Source organism: Emydura macquarii, unplaced genomic scaffold (genome assembly GCF_026122565.2).
Source record: "Emydura macquarii macquarii isolate MOO-44397 ecotype Brisbane River unplaced genomic scaffold, CSIRO-AGI_Emac_v2 contig_1253, whole genome shotgun sequence".
NCBI classification, from domain to species: domain Eukaryota; kingdom Metazoa; phylum Chordata; order Testudines; family Chelidae; genus Emydura; species Emydura macquarii.
Genome location: NW_027131390.1, coordinates 16,783,597 through 16,807,668, shown reverse-complemented (window position 1 = coordinate 16,807,668; position 24,072 = coordinate 16,783,597). Strand labels below are relative to the sequence as shown.

The 24,072-nt window shown below is 41.1% G+C and overlaps 1 protein-coding gene across 3 annotated transcripts in view; it reads left to right on the top strand.

Annotated features, from left to right (window-relative positions):
* The window catches only part of CAPN6 (calpain 6), an 84,318-nt gene that overhangs the window by 29,922 nt on the left and 30,324 nt on the right, over window positions 1–24,072 (top strand). For all 3 annotated transcript variants that reach the window (XM_067548236.1, XM_067548237.1, XM_067548238.1), the window contains exons 3-5: window positions 19,450–19,581; window positions 20,263–20,471; window positions 21,353–21,545. In XM_067548236.1, coding sequence (XP_067404337.1) covers window positions 19,450–19,581; window positions 20,263–20,471; window positions 21,353–21,545 — 534 coding nt within the window. The remainder of the gene's footprint in view (window positions 1–19,449; window positions 19,582–20,262; window positions 20,472–21,352; window positions 21,546–24,072) is intronic.

Sequence of the window (24,072 nt, the reverse complement as noted above, 5' to 3'; positions counted from 1 at the left end):
TGTCAACATAAGAAATTACCCTCTTTTGGTCTTCAGGTGGCAGTTTTCCCCGCATGCTGACACTGTGGGAGTAACAAATGGTGGGTATGTTATGAATGTCCTGGGGGACCCTTGGAGAACAGTTCTCTTTTACCCTGTAAGTGAAACCAAATTTGTACCAAGACTCAGGATGTAAGGGAATGGTAAAGAAAACATTTGCTAAGTCTGTTACTGACAACCACTGTGCTCCTGCTGCTCCTGCAGCAACAACGTCTTGGTACTTAGCCACAGCGGAGCAGTGGCAGGGATTACTGCGTTTAATGCTCTAAAATCCAGTGTCATTCTCTGGGTTTTCCCATCCCCTTTCAGTACAGGCCAGATCGGGGCATCATTATAGCCATTTGCACAGTAACACCCTGTTCTAACAGACTTTCAATGGTAGATTTTATTCTTCCCTCTGCCTCCTGAGGAGACTTTTATTGACACTGTGGAGGGGGATCAGGTCCTTGGATTAAAACTTCAGCATCAATTTTGCCGCACTCCAATTTATTTTCAACCCTTACCCAGGAAACCTTTTCCACCCATGAGTCTTTCTCCACTTGTCCACCTTCTGGGGCCTTTATGGCCACACACCTATGTGTAGCATTAATGAAGGGGGTGGATGTTTCTGCTGGCTCTTTATTCTTTGTAAATAGGAACCCATTGGCTAAATCCATAATGAGTGTCCTCTCGTTAAGGTAAGGCATTCCCAACATTCCTTCCTCCTTAACCCCATTCCCAGATTGATCCTACTTCGGAACACAATATTTTACCCATGACTTCTGATTTCCTACATGGGTCAGGATCGGTCTCGTAATCATTGCTTCCACTGTCTCCCCTGTATATGATACTAGTTGTGTTGAAATTTTTGTTCCCACAGCATCCTTGGGAAATGACTGCTCTCCAAGCACACATACTAATGCACCGGTATCAATTAACATAGTGGGGCATGTTTGTTTCCCTAACCTCCACATTATTGTCCCTACAATTGGATTCGCCCATTTGTCATAACGTAGCTGGGCTACTACCTCAGGGTGAGTCCAGGTAGATAGGCACCCATATTGGGTTGACTCCAGTGGTTCTGAATCCATTATGGGAGTTACTGGAGCCCCTTTAGCCAACTCCTCTTGCCTCTCTAACTGGGCAACCCTCTGCAGTAACTCACTTGTGGGCTTCCCATTCCATTGCTCTTTTGGTTCTCCTGCTATCATGAGTTTCTCCATACTATCATTCTCAATCCCTATATCTCCTTTGCTTTGCATCTTCCTCTAGCATTGTGCATCGGACCCATCTTTCTCTGGCTTTCCTTGGTGCCTGGACAGATTCCATTTTCTTGTCCTTATTCCCTTTTCCTGCTTGTCCCTGTGTATCTTGAAAAACTACAAATGCTCGAAAATGCCCTGTTTTAACTCAAAATATCCCCTAGCTGGATCTATAGGCCCTAAAATCACTCTCATTTTCAAATTCAAACTGTCTAATAATGCAGTCTTAAAAGCTAATGTATTGAAATCAGGGGGTGGAGGGTCTCAAACACAATTGACACCACACCAGCAGCATGACCAGTATCTCCTTTTTAATAAGATACAGTCCTGGAGACCCACGGAGACCCTGTTCTGTTACATAGAACAGCCTTCCCAGTTGTCAGGCCAACATTGCTACCTTCATTACTTCCTTCACCCAGTCCCGTTCGGTAGTGGCAACATTGTTCACAACTAACTGCACCTCCACACTTCATATTATTGCCCAGTCAGAAGCACTCGTACAGGCCTGGGCTAAAACCTCATAATCTCCTGACCTCCACCCAGCTCGTGTCAACACCTTCACCATCCAGTCCAGATACGTATTCCTCTCTAGGGGTCCCAATAACTGAGCAGCCACCCATGCCTGGTCTGGGGTAAAATCAGAAATCTCCGTAATATTTTGCCTTCTTTTGCTTGGTTGCTGTTGGATATCAGGGTTAGGTTCTGTTTTTTTATCACCCCTGTAGTAACTGAAGCCACAGGATTGAATTGTTGTGCCTTTAATTTCAAATCCTGCAATTCCCTTTGTGCAGGGGAATAGGGCCCTTCAGGAAAGGCGTCAGGAGGGTATGACCATTCAGGATCTTTCCATTGATCCAACTATTCTCATTCCAAGTAATATCCCAGATGTCTGTATCCCCCGTGCTCATATTTACTTCTCCTCTTACTGCTGCCACTCTGGGCTCCCAACATATTTCTCAGTTTCTCTATTTGCTGTCTGCAAACAGTATGCAAACAGTATGCCTGCCTGTGTCCAATCCTTATTTTCTTGTAACAACGCTGTTCTGACAGTGGCCTGAGCATCCCCCAACTTCATTTGCAATATAGATACTTCCCCATTCAGGTTTTCTACTTTCAGTTTCAGTTATTCAAACCTGCTTTTGCCTGTAAAGTGGTTGCATTCTGTAACGCTGAAGCCACACTAGCACATTGGGATGCTTTATACTGAGCCAAATTGTCCTTAACTATATACAAATCAAATTTATAATGCTCCATTTGCCTTTCCTGGAGTGCTACCAGGCTGGAGATATTAGTGACAGCTTTCCACAATGCCAACCCCGTGGCTGATTTTATAGCCATTTTCTTTGGCATGGCCTTCATGAACGTACAGAATGCTTCAAAACCTTTACAAGTGGACTCCAGGGCATCCTTCCCCTGGAAAGAATTTTGTTCCCATGGACACGGACCCCATTCCACTATCCATTTAGCAAGGAGGGTAGGTTCCTCAACAACCCCCATCCCTCCTGGTTCCTTTTCTTCATTCCCTCCTGAAGCTTCAGCATGTTTATTCTGTCAAGCAGGTATCGACCCCTTTTTTGACAAAATGGTACCGATGTTCTGCTGCTATTACCTTTCTATTATTATTCTCTGTAGCTATATTCAGGAACCTTTCATGGGTGTTTAAATGTATTTACACTTGAAGCAATGACATTATTTTGGAAACAGCAACTTTGTTGGCAGCACAAGGCATCCAAATCTTTCAGGGACGTAATGACCAACAAACATTTGTAAATTACACACATGCTCGCCAAGCAGACAGTGCTTCAGATGCCAATATTTTATCATCTTCTCCATTTGGTAGCTTTGCCAATTTATGTTCCTGTCCTACAGAGGGAATGGAGACGCTTTATTATTTTTTTTTTTTTTTTGGAGTCTCTGAAGAAAAAAGCTAGACAAAAGACCTCCGTGTCACCTCTAGAAAATAAACACTAGACTTTCTGGTTTCTGAATGTTTCCTTAAATGAAAAGTTTAATATGTCAGGTTTTGTTTAGCTTTTAATCTCTCTTAAATTAAAAACAGTTTCTCATAGAGTCAGCTTCAGTTTGTCCTGAGACAAGTCCCTAATGAGGATGATGTAGATAGTAGGCTCCAAACAAATGCTGTAATACTCAAAAATTGAGGGTGAGATCTTCAGCTGGTATAACTCAGTATTTTTCCATTATTAAATATTAAATTTGTTAGCCTTTAAAGTGCCACAGAACTCTCGTTGGTTTTGCTATTTTTCCATTGACTACTATGTTGATGCCAACTAAAGATCGGGCCCTAAATATCTGGCTTCATTCAAGGAAAGTGTAGGCTGAATATGTTCTTAGGAAGGAAAAAAGGCATTCTTCTGTCAACATTTCACCAAAAAGTTGCAATGCCATCTAGAAATGAATTTGAAAGAATGTATTGCACATCTGAGTTTTGTGCCATTCTGAGTTTGCTTCCATATTTAAAAGTGTAATGGGTATAGGAAAAGCTCTGAAGTTTGCGGTTTCATGAGCCATTATTTTCTAGGCTTGCGAAACCAGTTCAAGTTTTCATATTGCTTTTCCTGTGATTTAAATACACGTTTCCTTCAAGGGTAATTCAATTTATAAATTAGACAAATAAAGCCACATGTTTTTCTAGCTAACGGGAAGTCTTTTCTATCATTTGCAGATAATAGAACCTCTTAAAAACTTGTCTAGCACAAGAGAGTTTCCTTTACGTGGCATCTCTTAGAACTGTATTAGCTCTTCATTGCAAAGCTTTAAAACACTCCTAATTCACTTCATTTTAGTTTGGGACTTCTGTGAAAGTGCAGCATTTCCAGTAAAATGATTCAGAACAGCAAAAATGTAATGAAAATTGAGAACAAACTTCAGTCCCCATTATCTGGATGTCGAAAAAGCTTTTCATGAGGCATATTTGAGTTTCAAGCTAAGGTAGTTGAGTATTGTCACTTGGTAGAAGTCACGTGACGTTTCCTCAAGATCCCTGAGCCTACTCTGTTTGATGTGGTAGCTCAGCCCAAGCCATCTTGACTTGATCACGTATGTCTGTGTGAGAGGAAGGGTTGTCCTGGGTGAGTCTGCTACAGGGCCTTTTTGTGAAAGAGGGATTAGTGTAGTAATTGAATATCCATTTGGTTTGGATACTCAGATAAGCATCCAACCAGTTGAGACTTATCCAGAGCGATTTCTGAATCTTTAGAGCTTTCCACACTGTTAGTTTTATATCCTTTTTTCCCTATGTTTCCTATGTTGAAGCCAGTTTTATATTTTTTATGTTGGGGTAGTACCCAAAGGTGCCAACATGATTAAGGTCCCATTTTGCTGGGCGTCACACAGATAGGAAATCCAATTCCCAGTTTGAAAAGTTTACAATCTAATTTATGACAAAACACAAGTGACCCTGACAAACCGGAGGGGGCAGGGTAACAGTAAGGAGTTTAGGTGGCTACACAAGTTGTTAGCTATGTGCCTGACTTGATGATTTGACTCAATTTATTGTATTCTATTATTTTTATTAATGTAATCTTGCCGGGTTGAGGCTCCTTCACGGAGTGTTTTGGTCTGGGGACACTTGTTTGTTGCATGTTCTTGTGCAGCAGGTAATTCTGCAAGGTAACCATGCGGTTTGCCCGGTTGTTTATTGCCCATACAGCCCTTGAAGCAGAGTAGGAACTTCAGTTTAGGAGACGCAACGGAGCTGACACAACTTGGGTAGTGAAAAATATTTCATTTTCCTGTAGGCTACGATTCCAAAAGCACCTTGTCGCGTCCCATAGATAGATTTTATGTAGCTCAACAGCAGCTGTGTTCAGCATCTCCTGTGTACATTTAAAAAAAAACGCCTTCAGGCAAGAGAGTGGGAGAGTATTCCCTTTTAGTTTCTGTTGTGACTTTTGCCCTTAACAACAATAGTAGTAAAAAGAAACCACACAGGCACAGTATGGTGCAAAGAACCAGGTTTAATACATACATACAATGTGCAAGGCCTAGCTACATATGCTCATTCTGCTCAGGTTGGCTTCTAAAACCTAGAACACAGTCAGTACCACTAAAAGGCTCACGGACTATTTAAAGGAGTACAACCCAATTCCTGCACACGACAGTTTCTGTTGTTTTGTTTTATATATTAAACATATGGCCCGTCACAACTGTTTGCTTTTTTTCTCCAAAACATTTGTGGTAGCAGCCTGCAGTATAGAAGGCAAGTTTATCTGCTGTTCTATTTAGATTGTAAATTCTTCAGGGCGGAGACCATCTCTTAAGTGTGTATGTACAGTGCCTAGCACCATGGCATCTCAATCTGGGTTGGGTCCCCTACACCCTATTGTGATACAAATAATTAATAACACTGCTGTCTGAGACTTTATTTAAACCTTCAGTCCAGTGACTGTGTGCAGGAAATAAGGGCACAGTTGGTGATGCTTTGGCTACACATTAAACACAGTGATAATTGTCAGGGGATTGGGCCTTGATTATTGCTGCTTCTCTGGCTGCTGAGACTTTACCACAGGTGCAGAGGGTAGGGCACTCAGCTAGATAAAGAGATAAATACAGCTCTTTGTGAGTGCTTGTGAGGTATGTCTATTTTGGAGTACTCCTTGTGCATGACCCAGGGGGCCACAGCTAACCTCTATCCTTCATTCTTGCATTTAGCATAATACCACAATCCTGTTCCTCATCCCAGGTAAAGAATGCCCAAATCTTGGACTCTCTGACCTCTGGTCTCTTCCATCAGCTGTAGCCACAACTCCATCCCTGATCCCCTGGCCCATCCTGCTCTGTGTCACAAATGGTGTGGATGTAAATCACAAACTTCTCTCTCTCCCACCATCTCCCCTTCCAAAAATGGAAAATTTCAAACACGGTGATTGTCTCAATCTGGTTTCTATGTGATAGTCCTCTAGCAGGACATGTTCACATGATCTGATGTGTCAAACTGCTGTTTCCTGGCACTCAATAAGAGAGAAAAATGTAGTATCCATATTGTCACCCAAAACATGACTTTTTCACCCTCCATTTCAAGGGGCTTTCTCTTCTGACTTGAAGTGCATTGTGAACCTATGATGTTCACGCAGATTAGAAATTAAGTACAAGTGTGCCCATCACCATTTAGAAGAGTAAATACTGGTGTTTGGGGTTAGATCCTCAGCTGGTATCATCAGCATAACTGCATTGGCTCTAATAGAACTACGCTGACTTACAGTTGAGTATCTGCCTCTTTTTCTCTGAACTTTAGGATGAAAATTGTGTACACTCATGGGATAGGATACATAGCAGATGTGCGGATTGCACAATAAATTACTTTTGCAGCCTTACTAAGAGTTGCAAAATGTGTCCTTTATTTGAAAATAATGGCATTGTACAAGAAGGGAATAGAACATTTAGCAAACCACAACATTAATAAAAAACGGACATTTTCTGCTTTATGAGAGTTAAGACAGTTGTGTTGCTGTTTTCTCAGGTTTTCCACTGACATTCCTTTGGCACCAGAGCTCCAAATGAATAAACTGGCTAAAATCTGCTTCAGAAAGTGGTTTGATTGCATGAGAGTGAAGCTAAAAATGACTAATATTTCTAGGGGAGTGGCATATGTGATGAACAAGAGTGATCCAATTGTTAGTCCCATGTACTACCAACAATGATTTCAGTGTCCTTTGTGAGTTGATAATGTTTTAAGACTTCAGTTGTCTGGAATAATTCATTTTGCATATAATTAAGAAATTGAATATGACAAGAAGGGAATTCATCATGAGGCTGGACTGGTTCTGTAGCAATTAGAGATGGGATGAGGAGGCAGTGATGTCAAAATCTTATAAGCTCTTCTTGTAAGATTTCAGCTTCAAATGGGGAATATATTTCGAGATTTCTGTCATCTTCAGTGGTGGAAATTTAGCAAGCTTAGATTGTCTCACTAAACCTCCACCATCTTGGAAAGAAATTTTGTGATATTTTGGTCATATCTGAACTAAAAGCAGAATTTTGTCTACATCTATTTTTGGAGGGCCTGACCTAGAATCAGAAACACAGGGAAGGTTCTAATCCAAAATTGTGAATCCAAGGAATTATGTTTTCTTCTAGGAAATTATTATGTGCCAAATCCTGTGAGAAATCCCACTGACATCAATAGGAGTATTCACCTAATGTAGGCAGGAGCTGGCCCTATATTGTAGATTACCAGAATTTCTCTAGCTGCAAGTCCACTAAATTCAAAATCACATGCTGCCTTAATCAGCGGCCAGAAGGCTAATTTTGTCTTACTAAGCATAGTACTGATACTACTGAAACACATTCCGATCATTGCTGTCATCCCGTTCACTTACTACTAAATTACTGCAAAAACAGCGAGAGTTCTGTAGCACTTTAAAGACTAACGAATTTAATTTCAGAGGGGTAGCCGTGTTAGTCTGTATGCAGCAAAAACAACGAGAGTTCTGTAGCACTTTAAAGACTAACAAATTTAATTTCAGCAGGCTTATGCTTTAAAGTGCTACAGAACTCTCGTTGTTTTTGCTGTATACAGACTAACACGGCTACCCCTCTGGAACTCTTCTACTAAATTACTGGGTCTCCAAGTGAACAACTTGACACTCATCTGTATAATCTATATGTACTCTATGACTCTTAGTTGGAGATGTAACAACAAAAAGGCTGAAGCATTCCATCTATTCAGAGGTCAAGTTATTCCTGATGAGCCATTACCCACAGCAGTGAGTGTATTATGCATCATGATCACTGTATTGAGTTTAAGCAAACTTTTGAAAATTCGGGTATTTGTAACTAGATATTCCTTGCTAAAGTGATTTTGTGCCTGTCATTTATTATATAGTCTTTCTCTGTTTTCTGACAGTTGTGTGCTGTAGACAGTGATAGTGTTTCACAAAGGAATAATAAGCACTAAACTCAATGATCTCTTATTTATATCACATTGGGAAAATATGAGACTAGATAGACCCAGTAGCTGCAATGTAAATATACAACATCATATAAATAATAAGTAACTTATTTTTATGGCATTTCTCTGCAATGAACGCTCTTCTAGGAACCTCACAATTCAACCATACAGATAAAACTGACTGAACATTGACCGAGATACAATCACGATTGAGTAAACATTCTGACAAGGCTGTACATTGGATTATTATTCCCACGAAAGCAAAGGTCTCAGTCAATATTTATGTCTGATTGTATCCACTTTACTCTCTGCTTCCGGATCTAAATGGACAAATTCCTGGGGCATGACAGGGATTGTCTTGACAGTAGTCATGGGGTTCCAGTCATTTGCAGTTGGCATCAAAGTGAAGAGAAACCGCCTGGAGTGAAATAATAAGTAGGAGGAATGAGCACCTCAAGATGTCAAGTCGAGTTTCCCTGGATATTGGCTACAGAGTTGCTGTGTAAAGATGACTGTCAGTCAGCCAGCCACAGCTGAGACCTGATTCTGAAAAGAAGTTGCTTGCCCACAATTCCTTCTACTAACAGTGGAAGAAATGGGTATTCAGCACCGCTCAGAATCAGGCCTTTGTGTTCTTTTCTTTGTTTCCCCTTTGCTTTCAGGAACCCACTAAAATGACAGCAGTGATTGGAAGGGAGGGCAAGAGTAAAAAATGTGAGCGAGTGTGGGAGCTGAGGATGGGGAAAGGAAAGTAAAAGGAAGGTGAGTGAGTGTGAATGAATATGAATAGCAACTCTGGCAAGGAGCAGGCAGCTTAATAGTTTGTTGATCAGCCTTGGGTTTTGCATATCAAGTCACTGAATCTTGAGACAATATTCTAGGCAAAATAAGAGTGATTCTAAAGGTGAGAGAGAAATGCATGCTGATTGGCTGGCTGATGAGGAAATCACAATTTACCTTTTATTCTAGCTTTTAAACCCACTGTCTGTTGCAGTCAGAGAAGCTTGCTCCATCAAAGCTAAAGAAACTCTTCTAAGGTGCTGATTAATTTCTTTAGGGTTAAATGAACAACTTCCAGAGCATGGTTTTAAAGATGGCTATAGGAATATAAGCTGCTGTTGATTTCCAAAGAGTGAATGAAGCACAGAGACGTCGTCAGAAGCTTCTCTCAGTTTGAGAGATTAGCCACAGTGATGTTTGATCAACTGAGTCATAAGCTTCTAGTACCAGAACCAAATGTAAAGAGGATGCATGTTGTTATTGATTTTGCATTTTTATAGCTGAGTATTCAGACCCTTAGGCAAGCAAGCAGTAAATGGTGAGCTTAAAATGGTCTAGTCGGTTGCCTGGATTGTTAGATATACACATTATACTGATTTGATTCTGTCTGTTCTCCACTGCAATATTTGTTCCTTAGCAACATTTTCTATGGGCTACGCTCCCTAGTTGTAAAAGTGCTACAGTAGCATAAAAAACAATGTGTTCAGAGTTTGTCCACACACAGTAATATTGTGCTGTTTTAATATTTGTTTGCAGTCAGAAGGGAGTAAATAATGCTGCGGTTCTTCATTCTCATGGCGGCAACTCAAGGTTGGGCTGGGGCAATGAATGACATGAGTCAATCACAACACAAAGACTTACCCTGCATAAACGCGGACCGGGCAATGGATTGCTAGGATGTCTGTACCCTTGAGGCTACAGTTGTGGGGTATGATGCAGTTCTGGTGGTCCAACAGCACTGGCTACAATTCCCTATGATGTACATGGTGTATCAATGATTAACAGAAGAAACTACTACCTTTTTTTCTACATTATAACCTCTGCCAGGATGAATGTCCAGACCAAAATTTAATGGCCAGATTCACAGTCCATTGAAATCAATGAGAGTCTTAATGGTAAGACTCCGTTCACTTCAACTGACATTGGATCAAGCATTGAAAAAGCCAAGCTGTATTATCTGGTACCAAATTTATACTTGTCGTGGTTTTTAGTGTTTTGTAAATAATATAAACTTAGATTTAATGAGACCCATCCAGCCTCACCTGCCTTTGCACACATTAAAACTGTTTACTTGACTTTGTCGTTTCAAAATGTGACGTTAAATGTATTCTAAAACACTTAACAACCAGAACAAGCTTTTGTGTTTTAGGGTTTCTTGGCGGGGATTTCAGGGGAGAATTTGTAACCTTTTAATCCTTGTGATGTGAAGGACGAACACCGTTTAGAGCAATGAAATGGCATGGAGTCATTGAGAATTCAGCCAGAAACCTAGACAGGCTACTTATGCTCGATGACTCAGAAAAAAAAGCTTTAGTTATGCAAGTAGAGTTAGAGGGGACATCCCCAGGTGTCTGGTAAATGTGTCTGATATAATTTGGAGTTGGTAGGGAAAACCAACATCTGGAGAAGAGTATGAAGGATTTATGTCCTCAAGGAGAGTGTGTGGGATAAATACAGCACATAATACATTTTACTGTCTAGACTGAAACCCAGTCTCACTGGAGGCAGGATGGGGAAAGCAGAACTTTCCAGGCTTTCTTGCAGAAGAAGGCTCCTTTACAGAGGCGGGAAAACGATTTTTGTTCTTTATGTGCCATGTATTGTCATTAACTTGTGTCATAAGGAAAGAGAAAGGAGAAAAAGGGGCACATCTTGTAATCCCACCAAATCTGGCAGCATTTACAATCATATGTAACATCAGGCACCATGAGCCTCTTTTGTGCCCATAGCTTCACTTATCTTCACGAGGGGCTGGGTGGAGGGGAGCATAAACTTTCAGCCAACACAAACTATCCCTTTCATCACTTTTCACCCTGACAATGTCTTTGAGAAGACTTGACACTATTCCTGCCAGACACTGGCCCTCCAGGGTGCAACTACATTGGCAAAAATCATAGTTCACTAAAATTCACCTACCTTTCCTCTTGTAAACAGTTGATTTCCATGCTGCCCATAAACACAACCACCATGCTGTGTCCCAGATGTCAACTCCCAGAGACCTTTCAAAAGTCAAACTGGACAAAACCTGGAGAAGCCAAGACCACAGGCCAATATGGTGCTTACAGACATAAGGGCAGAACAGCTAATTCCTCAGCCAATGAGACAAGCGTTCAGACTGCTAGACTTGGGAATTATTTATTCCATATTATCATGGTGCTGAATATCTCATTGTTGTGAAGGATTGTGCAAAATGACTTCCACCTTTGTTTGTTTGTTTTTCTCCCATTTCATGAAACCAGTCCAAAAATTTGGTTGAAAAGCATGTTTTCAGAAAGCAGTATAATCCAGAACTGCTAGATGGGTGGCCTTCTGTTATGGATAGCTAGGACTGAATTTAGAGCCAGTGTCTGATCTCAGCTACACAGCTTTCAGTTCTTTTATGTAGGGGTCAGGTCCTCAGCTGGCATAAATCATGTTATATCCATTGATTTAAGTAGAGCTATGTTAATGTTAATTTACACCAGTTGAGGATCCAGTTTAAAGTTGCTCAAATTTGAAGACTTGAGACTTGTTAGAAGATGCACAGAATTTATCTCTCTACATTTGCATGCGTTCCAGACATATTTTGGGTTGCTCTTGAATTTGTAAAGTGCTCCAGAAGGTATGAGAGAGCATCAAAATTTTCTGCATTCCATTTTCATCTTCAGAGATTCTGCTATTTAATCACTGAATTCATATATGCTATAATATATTCAATTTATTAACTACCTGTGGCCAGATGGTGAACTCTTCATTCCTGTTGGTGAGAAATTATTCACACAAAGTCCCATCGATTTCACTGCTTGCATGAGTAAGCATTCACCAGGTTGAATAAGGACTCCACCATCCATCCAGCCACCAACAGTGGGCAGTGTCCAGGATGATACTTGCTTTTTGACAGAGCCATACCCTTGCAAAACCCCACAGAGAAAGCATTTTAGAAGAGAATACTTTGGATGAGAGCTGGTCAGAAAATCGTCTATTTTTCTGTGGGAAAATGTTGACTTTTTGTCCAAAAATTAAAAGTTGAAAATATTCTGCCACCACCCAAATATTTTGGGCCCAAAACTTCCAGTTTAAAACAGAACATTTTGATTTGAAAATTGTGCCATGGTGACTCATGGGAGTTGTAGTTTGGATTCCTAATGCCCCTTCTCTTCTACAGGCCAGGCTACATCTCCCACAGTGTACCTGCTGAGCCACAGTGGTTTATCATGGGAGGCCCTGACAATGGTGCATCTGGGAGATGTCTGGCTGGGGAACCTGGCCCATACAGGAGAACAGGGGCATGAACTATAACTCCCATGAGGCACTATTTCCACATCAAAATCTTTTTGGCTTTGGCTAAAATTTTTCAGTTTTCAGATGTTCAGTTTTTCAATAAAAAGTCTACTTTTTTCTTGCAAAACAACCACTTTCCATGAAAAATATAATTTTGCCAAAAAACCAATTTTCCATTGAAAAACTGTTGTGTGAACATTTTTTGCACCAGTCCTACTTTGGATGCATTGCACTTCACTAGGTCATGGTTGTATCTCCTTTCTTCATTGAAAGATATTGAGATGGATACTTGGCAGGTCACCGTTGTGGACTTGTGGTTGTCTGAAAATTATTTGACATGGTTCTAATGGAGGAATAGCTAGCACACTGAGAATATCACTTATATGTCAGTCCACCAGAAAAGCAACAAAAATTGTAATACAAATAATAGAAAACTCTGTTCCTCTGAAGGAAGGAGACAGAAAGAACAAAAGGCCACTGGAAGTCAGTACTTTATGCCTGATGAAGGCAGCCTTTATCTTGAACTAGCAGCTCACAATATTTCACAGTAATGATTCAAACCACTGTGTCCTAAAGTAATATAAGTAGAATGGTCCTTGGGGCCATGGATCTAGAATACAGAATCTTTCTATAAGGCAGAAGATTCTCATTGCTTGTTGGTGAGGTTCAATGGGAGGTCAGCCCTATGACAAATCAGCTGTATTTTTTCCAGCAAATGACAGCATTCTTGATGAGAAGTGCACCAGAGCTCTAAGGGTCAGGTGGAAAAAGGTGCCGGCCAAAAAACACACACCACATTTCACAGCATCTTTTTTTCCCTAAACACTGAGTCAGAACCTCCCCAAATGTGTTTTGTGGAGTCTGTGTGGCACTCAGGCTGGTGGGCCTTACGCAGCATTAATCATTGTTAGCCTCAAAAATAAAAACAAGATTGATATAAAAATGTGTGTGACGCATTTAGTTTTGCAGAGTGCTTTATAGGAGGCAAAAAAGCGTTGCTTAATCTCCAAATAATGCAGGCTCCAGAGCCAGATGTATGATCAGCAACGCACAAAACTGGCATGCTGTTTTCCCCTCAGATTAGCTTGCGTACTTATAGTTGGGTTTCTGTTTAAAAGTAGTGGGTCAGGCTCGGCTCTCAGTTCTGGTTGGGATCAGTGGGGACTGGGGCAAAGGGAGGATAGAATTTGGCCAGTGCATAAACAGGAGATGGAGAGCTAGATCCTGATCTCACTTGTTTACACTGGAGAAACACCACTGATTTCAGTAGTTACTTTCTGGTTTACACAGGGATAAGTGAGATTATGATTGGGCCCTATATCCCTGATGATGAAGGTCCTTCAGGGCACACTAACCTTTCCTGTAACTCACTAATCATTTTACACTCTAAAGGCAATGGCAAGCTAATAGCAAGACTGATTGTACATGATTATTACTTAAGTCTTCTCCTTATTCGTTCCATAGGCACAGCCGCCAGGCCGTCTACTGTACACGGAGCCAGCTCCGACATAACATTTGAAAAGGCTTTTTGTGAATGTTTAAGCATCTGGCACAGTCGAACTGACTTTTTATTATTAAATGTCGTTGTCTTGACACACAGCCCAAAATGGAGGAGGACTCGTAAATGTGCCAGCACAGCTGGGAACTATTATGGGACAGACTGTCTCTCCTACCTCTCAAACCACACAAACAGCCCAGAAACTGTGCTCTCCCCCTGCCTCTGTTTTGATGTTGTTGCTTCATATTCAGTGTGAAAGCCATAGCCGAGGGTGAACTTCCCCATCTGTACTCAGTACCATCACCAAAGCAGGAAGGAGAAATTACCACTGCCGCTGCCATGCCCAATGCCCATTTAAGTAGGACCAGCGGGAAAAGGGCCCTGGAGGAGAGCATGGCCCAGAAGAGCAAGATGCGGTTTCTCATCTGTGATGAGCACTATCTCTCAGACTCCCCCTACCTTATGTAAAATGAACTGCGTGGGGCAGACAGAGCACACACCATGCAGTTCTCAGGAAGGCCACAGATCCCAGCACTCTTCCGAGCAAACAAAGATGTCTTGCTTTTAGAACTTTAAGCCTGGGATTTCCAAAGGAAGTTAGACTCCCAAACTCTACTGGAATTCAGTGGGAGTTGGGTATCTGGCTTCTTTTGACAATCCCAGCTTCAAACGCCACCCTTGCTTTTCTTTTTTCTTCTCCCTGAATCACTCTCCCTTATCCCACCCTCTCTACCAGCCTCTCTTCAGCTCCAAGGTAGCCAGCTCTGAAGCACTGCCCCACAGATCAGGTCCTTCCCATCCCCAAATCTCAGTAGCCTCTCAAAATGCTTTACAGTGCAGTTTCAATGGAGCTGCTGTGAAGAATGTAGTGAAGTAAGCTTAGGCTGGACAGAATTCAATTTTTGATCCTTTTAATGGATAATATCAGCATCTCTTTTTAAGTCTTTTTATCAGTTTAAATGTTGGCAATTGTGGGATACGGCGGTATCGGAATGGGGCAATAATTATTTAATTGTAGTAGACATTGAGTTTCAGAAAGTTGACAATTTGTATTTCAAGGGTTATTAAGTGTTACTATCACATATCAAAGTATGCAGAAAAATAGCCTTAAATCAAATGCTAATAAGTTTTCAAGCAGCATTTTTCTTACTTTGTTTATCTAAACATTTTGATTATCATTATTGGAAATAATATCTGTCAATTAGTGTATGTATGTTGAAATCAATGTTCACCAACATTTACCAATAAAAATCGAATCCTTCCAAGCCTAACTAATCTTTTTCTCCCCCAACTAAAGCCAAGGTCACAATGTTACTTTATGGCTGCTTGTAATGTTTAGTCCAGGATCCATATTTGCAGCTAAGAGGAGCCATTTGCTTAAGCTAAGCTCCTCTAAAGTCAATTACTTCTAGTAGCGTGAACAACCTGAACCACTGCAAGAGGATGACAGATTGTCTCCTCCACCTGCCCATTCACAATTAATTACACATTTTGCAAACAACCTTCTAGACTGGAATTAGTGTCACAATAGTGTCTAATTCTCTAGTGTGATTTTAGCCTCAAGTAATATCAATCCTTAATCTCCTATGAAAACTCTATTACCGAGAGACGTACAAACGATTTGGTGACTCAAAGTGAAACTAGTAAATCTCCGATCTTTTGCCAGTCAGACCTGGGGTTTTGAAAAATCTGGGATTTCTCAAGTTTGCTTCAGCAAAAAAACAAAACAAACAAAAACCAATCCACACACAAAATCCAATATATATATTTTGCTAAAATTGTAGTGTGCGTTGTGTATCAGGTACAATAATGCGTTCTACCCCCTTGACCTGCTCAGTATTCTGTGAACTTTCTCCCTAGCCAATTCATTTATTTATCTTCACCATTTCATAGCTCCCCAGCTTTCAGAAAGGACCATGCCAATGAAAGTCGGAAAAAGGGATTCAGTGAGCCACTTTCTTTCTCACAGTATCAGTGTGCGGGTGACATTAAATTACAGATCTATTATTCAGAGTTAAAAGAATAGGATATGGCACAAGCAGAATCCAACTATGTGAATAAAAGTATTCTATGAAAAACAGGGACATCATCGTTTTCAGTGGAATCTCAAGCATCTATAACCTCTTACCTCCTTTTCAGACTCCATGCAGACGCTGTACAGCTGGCGATTATAATTCTACACATAATGCACATATTTGTAATTGAAGAACTAATGGGAGAACTGAGTTTTCTAAGGCAGAATTCTCTGCACATATAAGCAAAAAAAATCCCAAATATTTCCTTCCTGTATTATTTACAGCAGTGAGGTTACAAATGGACTGAGGAGAACAGTAAAGGGACATACAGAGCATCATCTATAGAAGAGGGTTTCCCCCAATATTTGGTGCCAGATTCTGATCTCACTTGCACCAGTTTTACACCAGTGTATTTCCATTGATTTCAGTGGACTTTCTCTTAAATAACTGGTATAGGATCAGAATCAGCCCCTGGAAGCCCTATGAAACAGCACTATCCGAAGCTTGATGATCATGATAGTTACAATATAAATATCTGCTTCTCTTCAAGGAGATCTGGATTAGACAGCGCAATGGTTTCCTACACTATCAAAGCCTCTTGATGTACTATGAAAACAATGGAAAAACAATGAAAAAAAGAAACAGTATATATTTGGAATTCAATATTGCATACCCATGGGAGTTATTGGTTCCCCTCATCTAAACCCAGATACTATGGTAGTGGGTACTATTCAAATCCCTGTCATTAATAATAAGAAAAATATATATCACATCATTTCCTTTTGCTATCTCTCTAGTGACAAATATTCCAAACATGGTAAATATTTTAGTAGGTAAAAATGCATTAAGCAGGATCTTAAAAAACGATACAGCTGCAACGGAAACAAGGAAACAAGGTGCTGATCAGCTCTTCTGCCCAGTGTTTATTTTGGGCCATAAGGGTCAGTTCTCGCTAATCATATCCACATGCTTGGCATTTTCACACATGCTGCTCTGGGATTATTTACACAAGGGCCTATATGAGATTTTTGACAAATGTCAGTCTAACAAACTGCCCAATTGTTTAATGTGGCTATTTTCGGCAAGGAGAACAAATCAGATAAATTTCCTGTTTGGACTTGTCACGTATGGGTGTGTGCTTAACTGCTTTCCAAAAAAAAAATTTTTTTTTGGCTTCCTAAAGCAACAACAACAAAGATTTTTGGACTGTTTTATTCCCGAGGACAAATCCACCCCATATTAATTATGCCAATAAGACAACATTTCAACAAGGAAAACAAACTAGAAAATATTACTGCCAGTGTTTCTTAGATAAAAATCCAGCAAAAGATACAGGCTAGAGAGGTTTGCCACCAATAGCCAGGTCGTCAGCTGGGCTAAAGCATTGTAGAGTGAAGCTGAAGTTCCTGTCCTCCATTCCTGTGTGAAAGCTCCTGAACGTCCTAGATAAAAGTAATGAAGCTGTAAATCGTGCAGGTAAGGAATCTGTGCATAGGTGACACCAGCAAAACCAGATTTTCTATGTACTTACTCTTGTAACTTACATTATTCAAAGTTTCTTGTAAAATGTTTAATACATGAAGCCTACTTGTAAGAATTACTGACTGAAGAATAATACACTGAATAATCATCAGTTGCCTGTGTCTCAAACCTCAGTTAGACAATTCTATGCTATTAAATGAATAAAATGGTATTGGGGTGAAAAAAAACCCCAAACCCAATATTCTTTTTTTAAAAAGAATCCATCCCTCCACTCTCCATCTCCCACACACATCCCTGCCATCATCTCTGCCCCTGTCATGCCACCATTCCAACTCTTACTGCCAACTCCCAGCTGCCCCCCACTTCTCTTGCTGTCTCTAAAATGCAGTTCAGCAATTATGGAAGCGTGAATTTCAGGTTACCAAGCACACCAACCTTCCAAGGGGCTGCTTGATGTGTTATCTCTGGGCGTGTGGGGCTGGAGTTGCATAGACACCACTTACTGAGCACAGCATGTTGATGCTGTATGAGTTCAGGGGAGCTACTTTCCTGAGGAACGCTTGATGAGTGTTCGATAATGGTAACAAATCCAGCACTCACAAAAAGCTGCGTTCTATCAGTGCTTGCTGCACTCTGAGAGCCACAGGGCTAAATCCTCAAAGGTTTGTAGGTGCCTAGATCTAACTGGGCTCTAGGTGCCTAGAGAACTTTGAACATCTGGGCCACAATGCCCAGGGTGTTGCCATTTTCCATCGGAAAGAGATGGAAATGGAAAAGCTTTGGGGCAGGCAAATGAAAGCCAATGCTGACAACATATGGGCAGCCAAACTCATGTTTTCAGCTCCAGAGGACCTTGGGTCAAACCCTGATGTCAGTATCAGCCCTGATGGTGGCCCTGGCCAAAGCAGTAGGATCAGAGCACTCTGGTATGAGTGGAAATCATTTCCTTCCACTTCCTCTTTCAACCCCTTTGCTCTGCCCAAGCCGTCCACTCCTTTCTTTTCTTTCTCCCACCCTTGTCTTTGCAGCAAATTCCCTGTCTTGGGTGCCAAGTGATCACTCCCCTCTCACTCACCCCTTTCCCCAAAAGGCACTGTCAGCTGTCACCCTCCGTCGTTCTACACATTTGTTCATGCTGCGGGCAAAAAATCTTCAAATGTGGGCACCAACATTAGGCAACAAAATCCATATTTAGGCACCTAACTGTATGTCCGGACTTTCAGAGAAGCTGAGCGCCGGTGCTCCCTTTTGGCTTCAGGGAGAGCTGCAGGTGCGCAGCACTTTTGAAAATCAAGCCACTTATTTCGGTGAATGAGAACTAGGAAATGGATCTGCACTGGCACAGGGCCCTCCCATGTTGATCCTTTTGCAAGACCCAGTCAGATTTCAGTGTCTAACTTTAGTGTGAACTTTAAAAAAGAATTATGAAAGCTTAAATTCTGCAGAAACTGGTTGGGGCCCTCAGAGAAGTGTTGCTAGGGTGTGCTGCTGAGTACTGCTCCATCCAACTCTTGGCTGCAGTTGTGATTCACGAGTTACCCGTGAAAAAGTTCATTTGCATAAGGCACAGCTTCCGCAAGCAGCTACCAGCAGTGTTCCGCTGGTGAGACTAATGCCCGTTAATGCTAATGCTCCCGTTCTAGGGAGTGTTGGTGGGGATGGGGTTCTGTGGAACCAGAGAGAACGGAAATTGTCCCTCTCCAACCCGCTCCTGCAATTTCATGTGGATGCTCTCATTCACAACTAAAATGGCCTTGGTGCATGATAGATTATTCCTCCTTGCTACGGCAAACTAAGGCTCCTTTACTCCTAAATCAGATCATCCACATGGGGGTTTAACCCACGTGCATTAACATCACACCTTTCATTGATTCCCCTTAACTTTTTCAAGTGTCCCTGAGTAGACAAGGCTTTAGTTCAGGCAGTTCCATTTCTAACTCCCCTCTGGTCTCTGAAATACTGTTGTTCCCAAGTGTACCAGTAACTTCTATTTTGTTCTGTAAGGAGCTTTGCGAAGACCCACACCTGTTTGTGAATGGAATCAGCTCCCATGACCTACACCAAGGGAAGCTGGGGAACTGCTGGTTTGTGGCTGCTTGCTCCTGCTTGGCTCTTCGGGAGAATCTCTGGAAAAAGGTACGTGACCCAATATGCTTGGTGCTTGACATAAAATCTGTTCCCCAAGGAGAGCTGCGTGCCCTGAGCCCAGGGGTCCTGCAGTGGGGCGGGGCAGCTGTCAGTACAAAACCTACTCATTGTCCTGTCTGTCAATGATAATTCAGCATCACTAATAAGCCAGCACCTCCTCTCCCTTCCCTTCAAGAAACATATACAGTTGGCGAGTGGCAGCCATTCGAGGTCCAAATTTTCATTAGCTTCTCCTTTTTATATGCCTCCCCTCTCACCAGTTAGTTGCTTCCATGGTTTGTTATTATGTGTCTTGCTAGAGGGCAAGAAAGCAACTCTCTGCTCAGCAGAGGCCCTCCTGCCCTCATTATGTATTAGGCGGAGGATGTAACAGAACCAGGGACCACCTGTACTGTAATGCTTCTGTGAGGTGCTGCAAATATCACCCCAGTGCCATGTAGCCTCCCTAAGGATAGGTTTTCAACTTCATTCTCCGCATGCATTGTACAAAATGGGACTTTAGGTGTAGGTGGGTGCAGCTCCACTGATTTCAGCTTAAGATCTTCAGAGGCTGATGAGGCTGCCAGAGCCGTGCTCTTTGTGGTATCTGCCCATAAACCAGTGCAATCCACCCCCTGAATAGATCTCATTAGCTGTGTCTGGTGAACTGTGCTTCTCTTCGTTTCTCAGGTGATTCCAAGCTTTAAGGAGCAAGAATGGGATTCCAAGAGACCCCAGAAATATGCTGGGATATTTCACTTCCAGTTCTGGTGTTTTGGACAGTGGACCGACGTGGTCGTAGATGATAGATTGCCAACGATTAACGGGGAGCTGATCTACTGCCATTCCAATGTGAAAAATGAATTCTGGAGCGCACTACTGGAGAAAGCTTATGCAAAGTATGAATTAGCTCAATGTCTTTTCAGTGATTTCAGCTACATAGAAAATCCACCCTATCATTTCATATGCTACTGATTTCATCTCTTACCCCTCTCATATTTCCCCATATTATTTCCCAATTGCTGCTGCTATTCGAGACAATATATAGCTTTGAAACTGCTCCCAGGATCCCTTCGTTAATCCACTGCTGGTCGAAAACAGACTTCAAATTATTGTGAAACATTTCAAAAATAAAAAATAAATCCATCCCAATTCTGGACAAGAAGCCAACAGTTCAACGTTGGGTTTTTTTTGGCAGAACAAAATTCTGAAAAAAATTCATTTCAGGTCAGTCAAAGCATTTCATGTTAATGCATTCAAATTATTTCATTTTGATCTGATTTTTAATTTTTTTAATATATTTTGAAATTCAAAGTTGCTTTGAGATGAAGAATCAAAACTTTTCATTCTCAAAATATCAAAATTGGAGATGCTGAACATTTTTTTAAAATTTCCAAATTTTTTCTGAAATTGATACAATTTTGAAAAAAAAACAACCCAAACCAGCATTTTCAGATAGAAAATAGTTGTGACAAAAATATTCTGACCGGCTCTAGCCGGAAGGTGCTCCTTAAACTATGCTCCCTTCCCCATTGTTCTCCCAAAGAGCAGGTTTCCTCTTCAATACAGCTGATTCTAGCAGCTCAGAGAGCAGGAATCTTAGGGATGCTCTCAAGTCTATTGCCTAGCAGTGTTACAAAGATTTCTTCCCAGTTTCCTGCTGTTCAGACACACTTGTGATCCTTTTTCTGGGTGGTCTCAGACATTACACAGAAATAATCCCATTTGGTGTGGCTTTAACAGCCATAAGGTGAGTCAATTTGTTCCGTCTTCCCTCTAGGCTGGCTGGGTCTTATGAAGCCCTGGATGGAGGCACTGCTGCAGATGCAATTATCGATTTCACTGGAGCAGTGGCAGAATCCATTGACCTTGTAAAGGGCAAATATAATGAGGATATTTATGAGCAAATGAAGTTATTTGAAGACTTACTGAAAGTACATAAAAGAGGCGGGTTAATCAGCTGTTCTATCACGGTATGTGTGCAAACTTTGATATACAATGATTTATTCTGATAAGTTTTCTTGCCTGGAAAAATGATACTAGCATAAATATATTCAGTATATCCCTCATTTGTATTTTGAGAAGGCTTTCTGCAGAAAGATAGTGACTTGGCAGTGCTGTCAGCCAAGAACAATCCCCTAAGACGCCAGCTATAATTCAGGAAACCACAGTCACGTGCCCCACCATTGACCTTAACATGGATCTGAATTTCTCTCCTTTCTGAATGGAGAGAGGTACCCAATTTGTAACATGAGCAGAGAACAACACATTTAGAGTATCCTAACTTCCAACCCAGGAGGCTGGTGCCATATCCCCTTAAGACATTTAACTTCTTGCTGAAACTGGTTTACAAAATCGTTTTTCCAAGCACTGAGCTGCCAATTTTCTTCCTGCTGGTGGTGGTGGTGCCATCTTCTTGTACATGTAATACCAGAGTTGAGTTGAAGTGGTGAGCTCATTCAGCCGTTCAGAGCCTGAACATTGGCTTCATGTTTCTCATTAAAGCTCCAGGATCAAATAAAAACACTGTGAATAGCTGCTGGCTAAGACTGTTATATACAGATTAACATAGCACCCAAAGCATGCTAGTTGCTTTACAAGACAGCAAAGAGACAAGATCTCTGTCCCCAAGAGCTACCTGGCTAAAATCAGGGTTGTGAAAAGCGTTGATCATTGGCCTAACTCTGTTCCCACAGAGCCCATGGTAAAACTCCCTTTGACTTCAGTGGAAGCAGGGTTAGGCCAATTCTGAAAGCCATTGAAAATCCCTCCTTAAATGACAATGACATCACAAGTGAAGGGAAAACAAGCTGGTCACTATGCATTTTAGGATTCTCTGTGAAATTATTTTAAAGTTATTTAAAAATGGTATTTATTTATTTTCTGGACAGGAGCCCCGGGGGAGGGTGTGAAATGGAGAAGGAATAATTCTGTAAGAGCAAAAGGGAAGTATTAAGGTTCTGTGAAGCTCCTGGATGCACTGCCCTCTCCTTTCCATTTTGTAGACCTATAGATGTCAAGCCTAACCTCTGTGAGCTAAGTCAAGTCACTAACCCGTTCTGTTTCATTTCCCTATTTGTAAAATGGAAATTATACCACTTACTTCCTTCGTAGAAGTATTGTGGAGCTTAATTGTCCAGTATCTGTAGTCTGCAATATACGTTCCCAATGACCTCCTTCATTTGGAAATTGTCCCTTGAAAATAGTAGTTTCTAAACACTGGCACTTGTGTGCAGATCCCAGAACAATCAGCTCTGTTCCACTTCTGAGGCAAAAAGTTGATGGTAATCTAAAGATCCCCCATGACTGCAAAGCAAGTCAACTAAATTTGGAGGTGCCCCCAAAGAATCATCTCTTTAACTAGGACTGGGCATGTACAGCTACAATGCACTGTCGCCCTTCACCAAGAGGGGAAGAGGGAATGCATCATGGTGCATGGGAGATGTAGTCCAATCAAGGAGTCTGACCTATAGAGGAAAATGTGAGAATGATGCTCCCAAACTACAACTCCCATGAGGCAGTGCAGCTGCATCTCAGAAGCCAAATATTTTGGTGTTTGATTTTTTTTTTTTTTTTTTTTTGACAGAAACTCCAAATTAAAAAAAAATTCTGACAAGCTCTATCATTAATTTTCCCCAAAGCCTCAGGTCGGCCTCCTGCTTAGTAGCATGATTGCAGCGGACAGAAATACCAAGGGATGATTGAAATTATCACTCCAAAATGCTAAGGCTGTTAGTTTAATAACAGTAGCTTGGGGAAAAGGTAAAAGTTTAGGTGGCTGGAATAAAATTAACCACTTGCTAGTGCTTTCCTTTCTCCCCTGGAGTTATAATTCAGCCCATTGAATTAATCAAATAAAATATAAATGCTTCTCAACAGTGTTATGCAAGCACTATATTATTGATTTGTCATGGTGTATAAAACTGACTCACTAGCATTTTACCTCTCAGCTATGATAAATGTGTTACACACCACTGTGCTTGCTAAATGCAGAATATTTAATACTTGAGTGGTTTACATCCAAATGTACAAATGACCCCACATGCTCCTTTGTTTACAACACATCCCAGTGCTTCTCCATTTGGCACTTCAAACAGAAAGTGGTTTAAATTTCTTATTTAAAAAGAAAAAAAAAATTAAGTGAAAAAGCCAGATGTCACCCTGCTGGGAAGAAGAGTACAGTCACTACTGGAGATTATTCTGGCTCTACAGTTTAACAAAGACCAATAGTTATAGGCTCCTTTGCAGTTATGGAAACTTGTGCTCTTATTTGTGAAGATACAAATGAAAGAAAGTGTTAGATGGGGTGGGGAGAACCCAGGGGAGACGTCAGCGGCTCTCAGTATAACATATCAACTGATTCTCTGTGAGCTGTTGTTGCTGAAATATACTGTGGTCTTGGCATTAGTCCTGCAATTTTAAGCTCATCAGTCAGACCTGCTTTGATAGCTAGAGATGGTGAGAAGTTGCTCTTTTTTTATTAATTTATATACCAAGGAA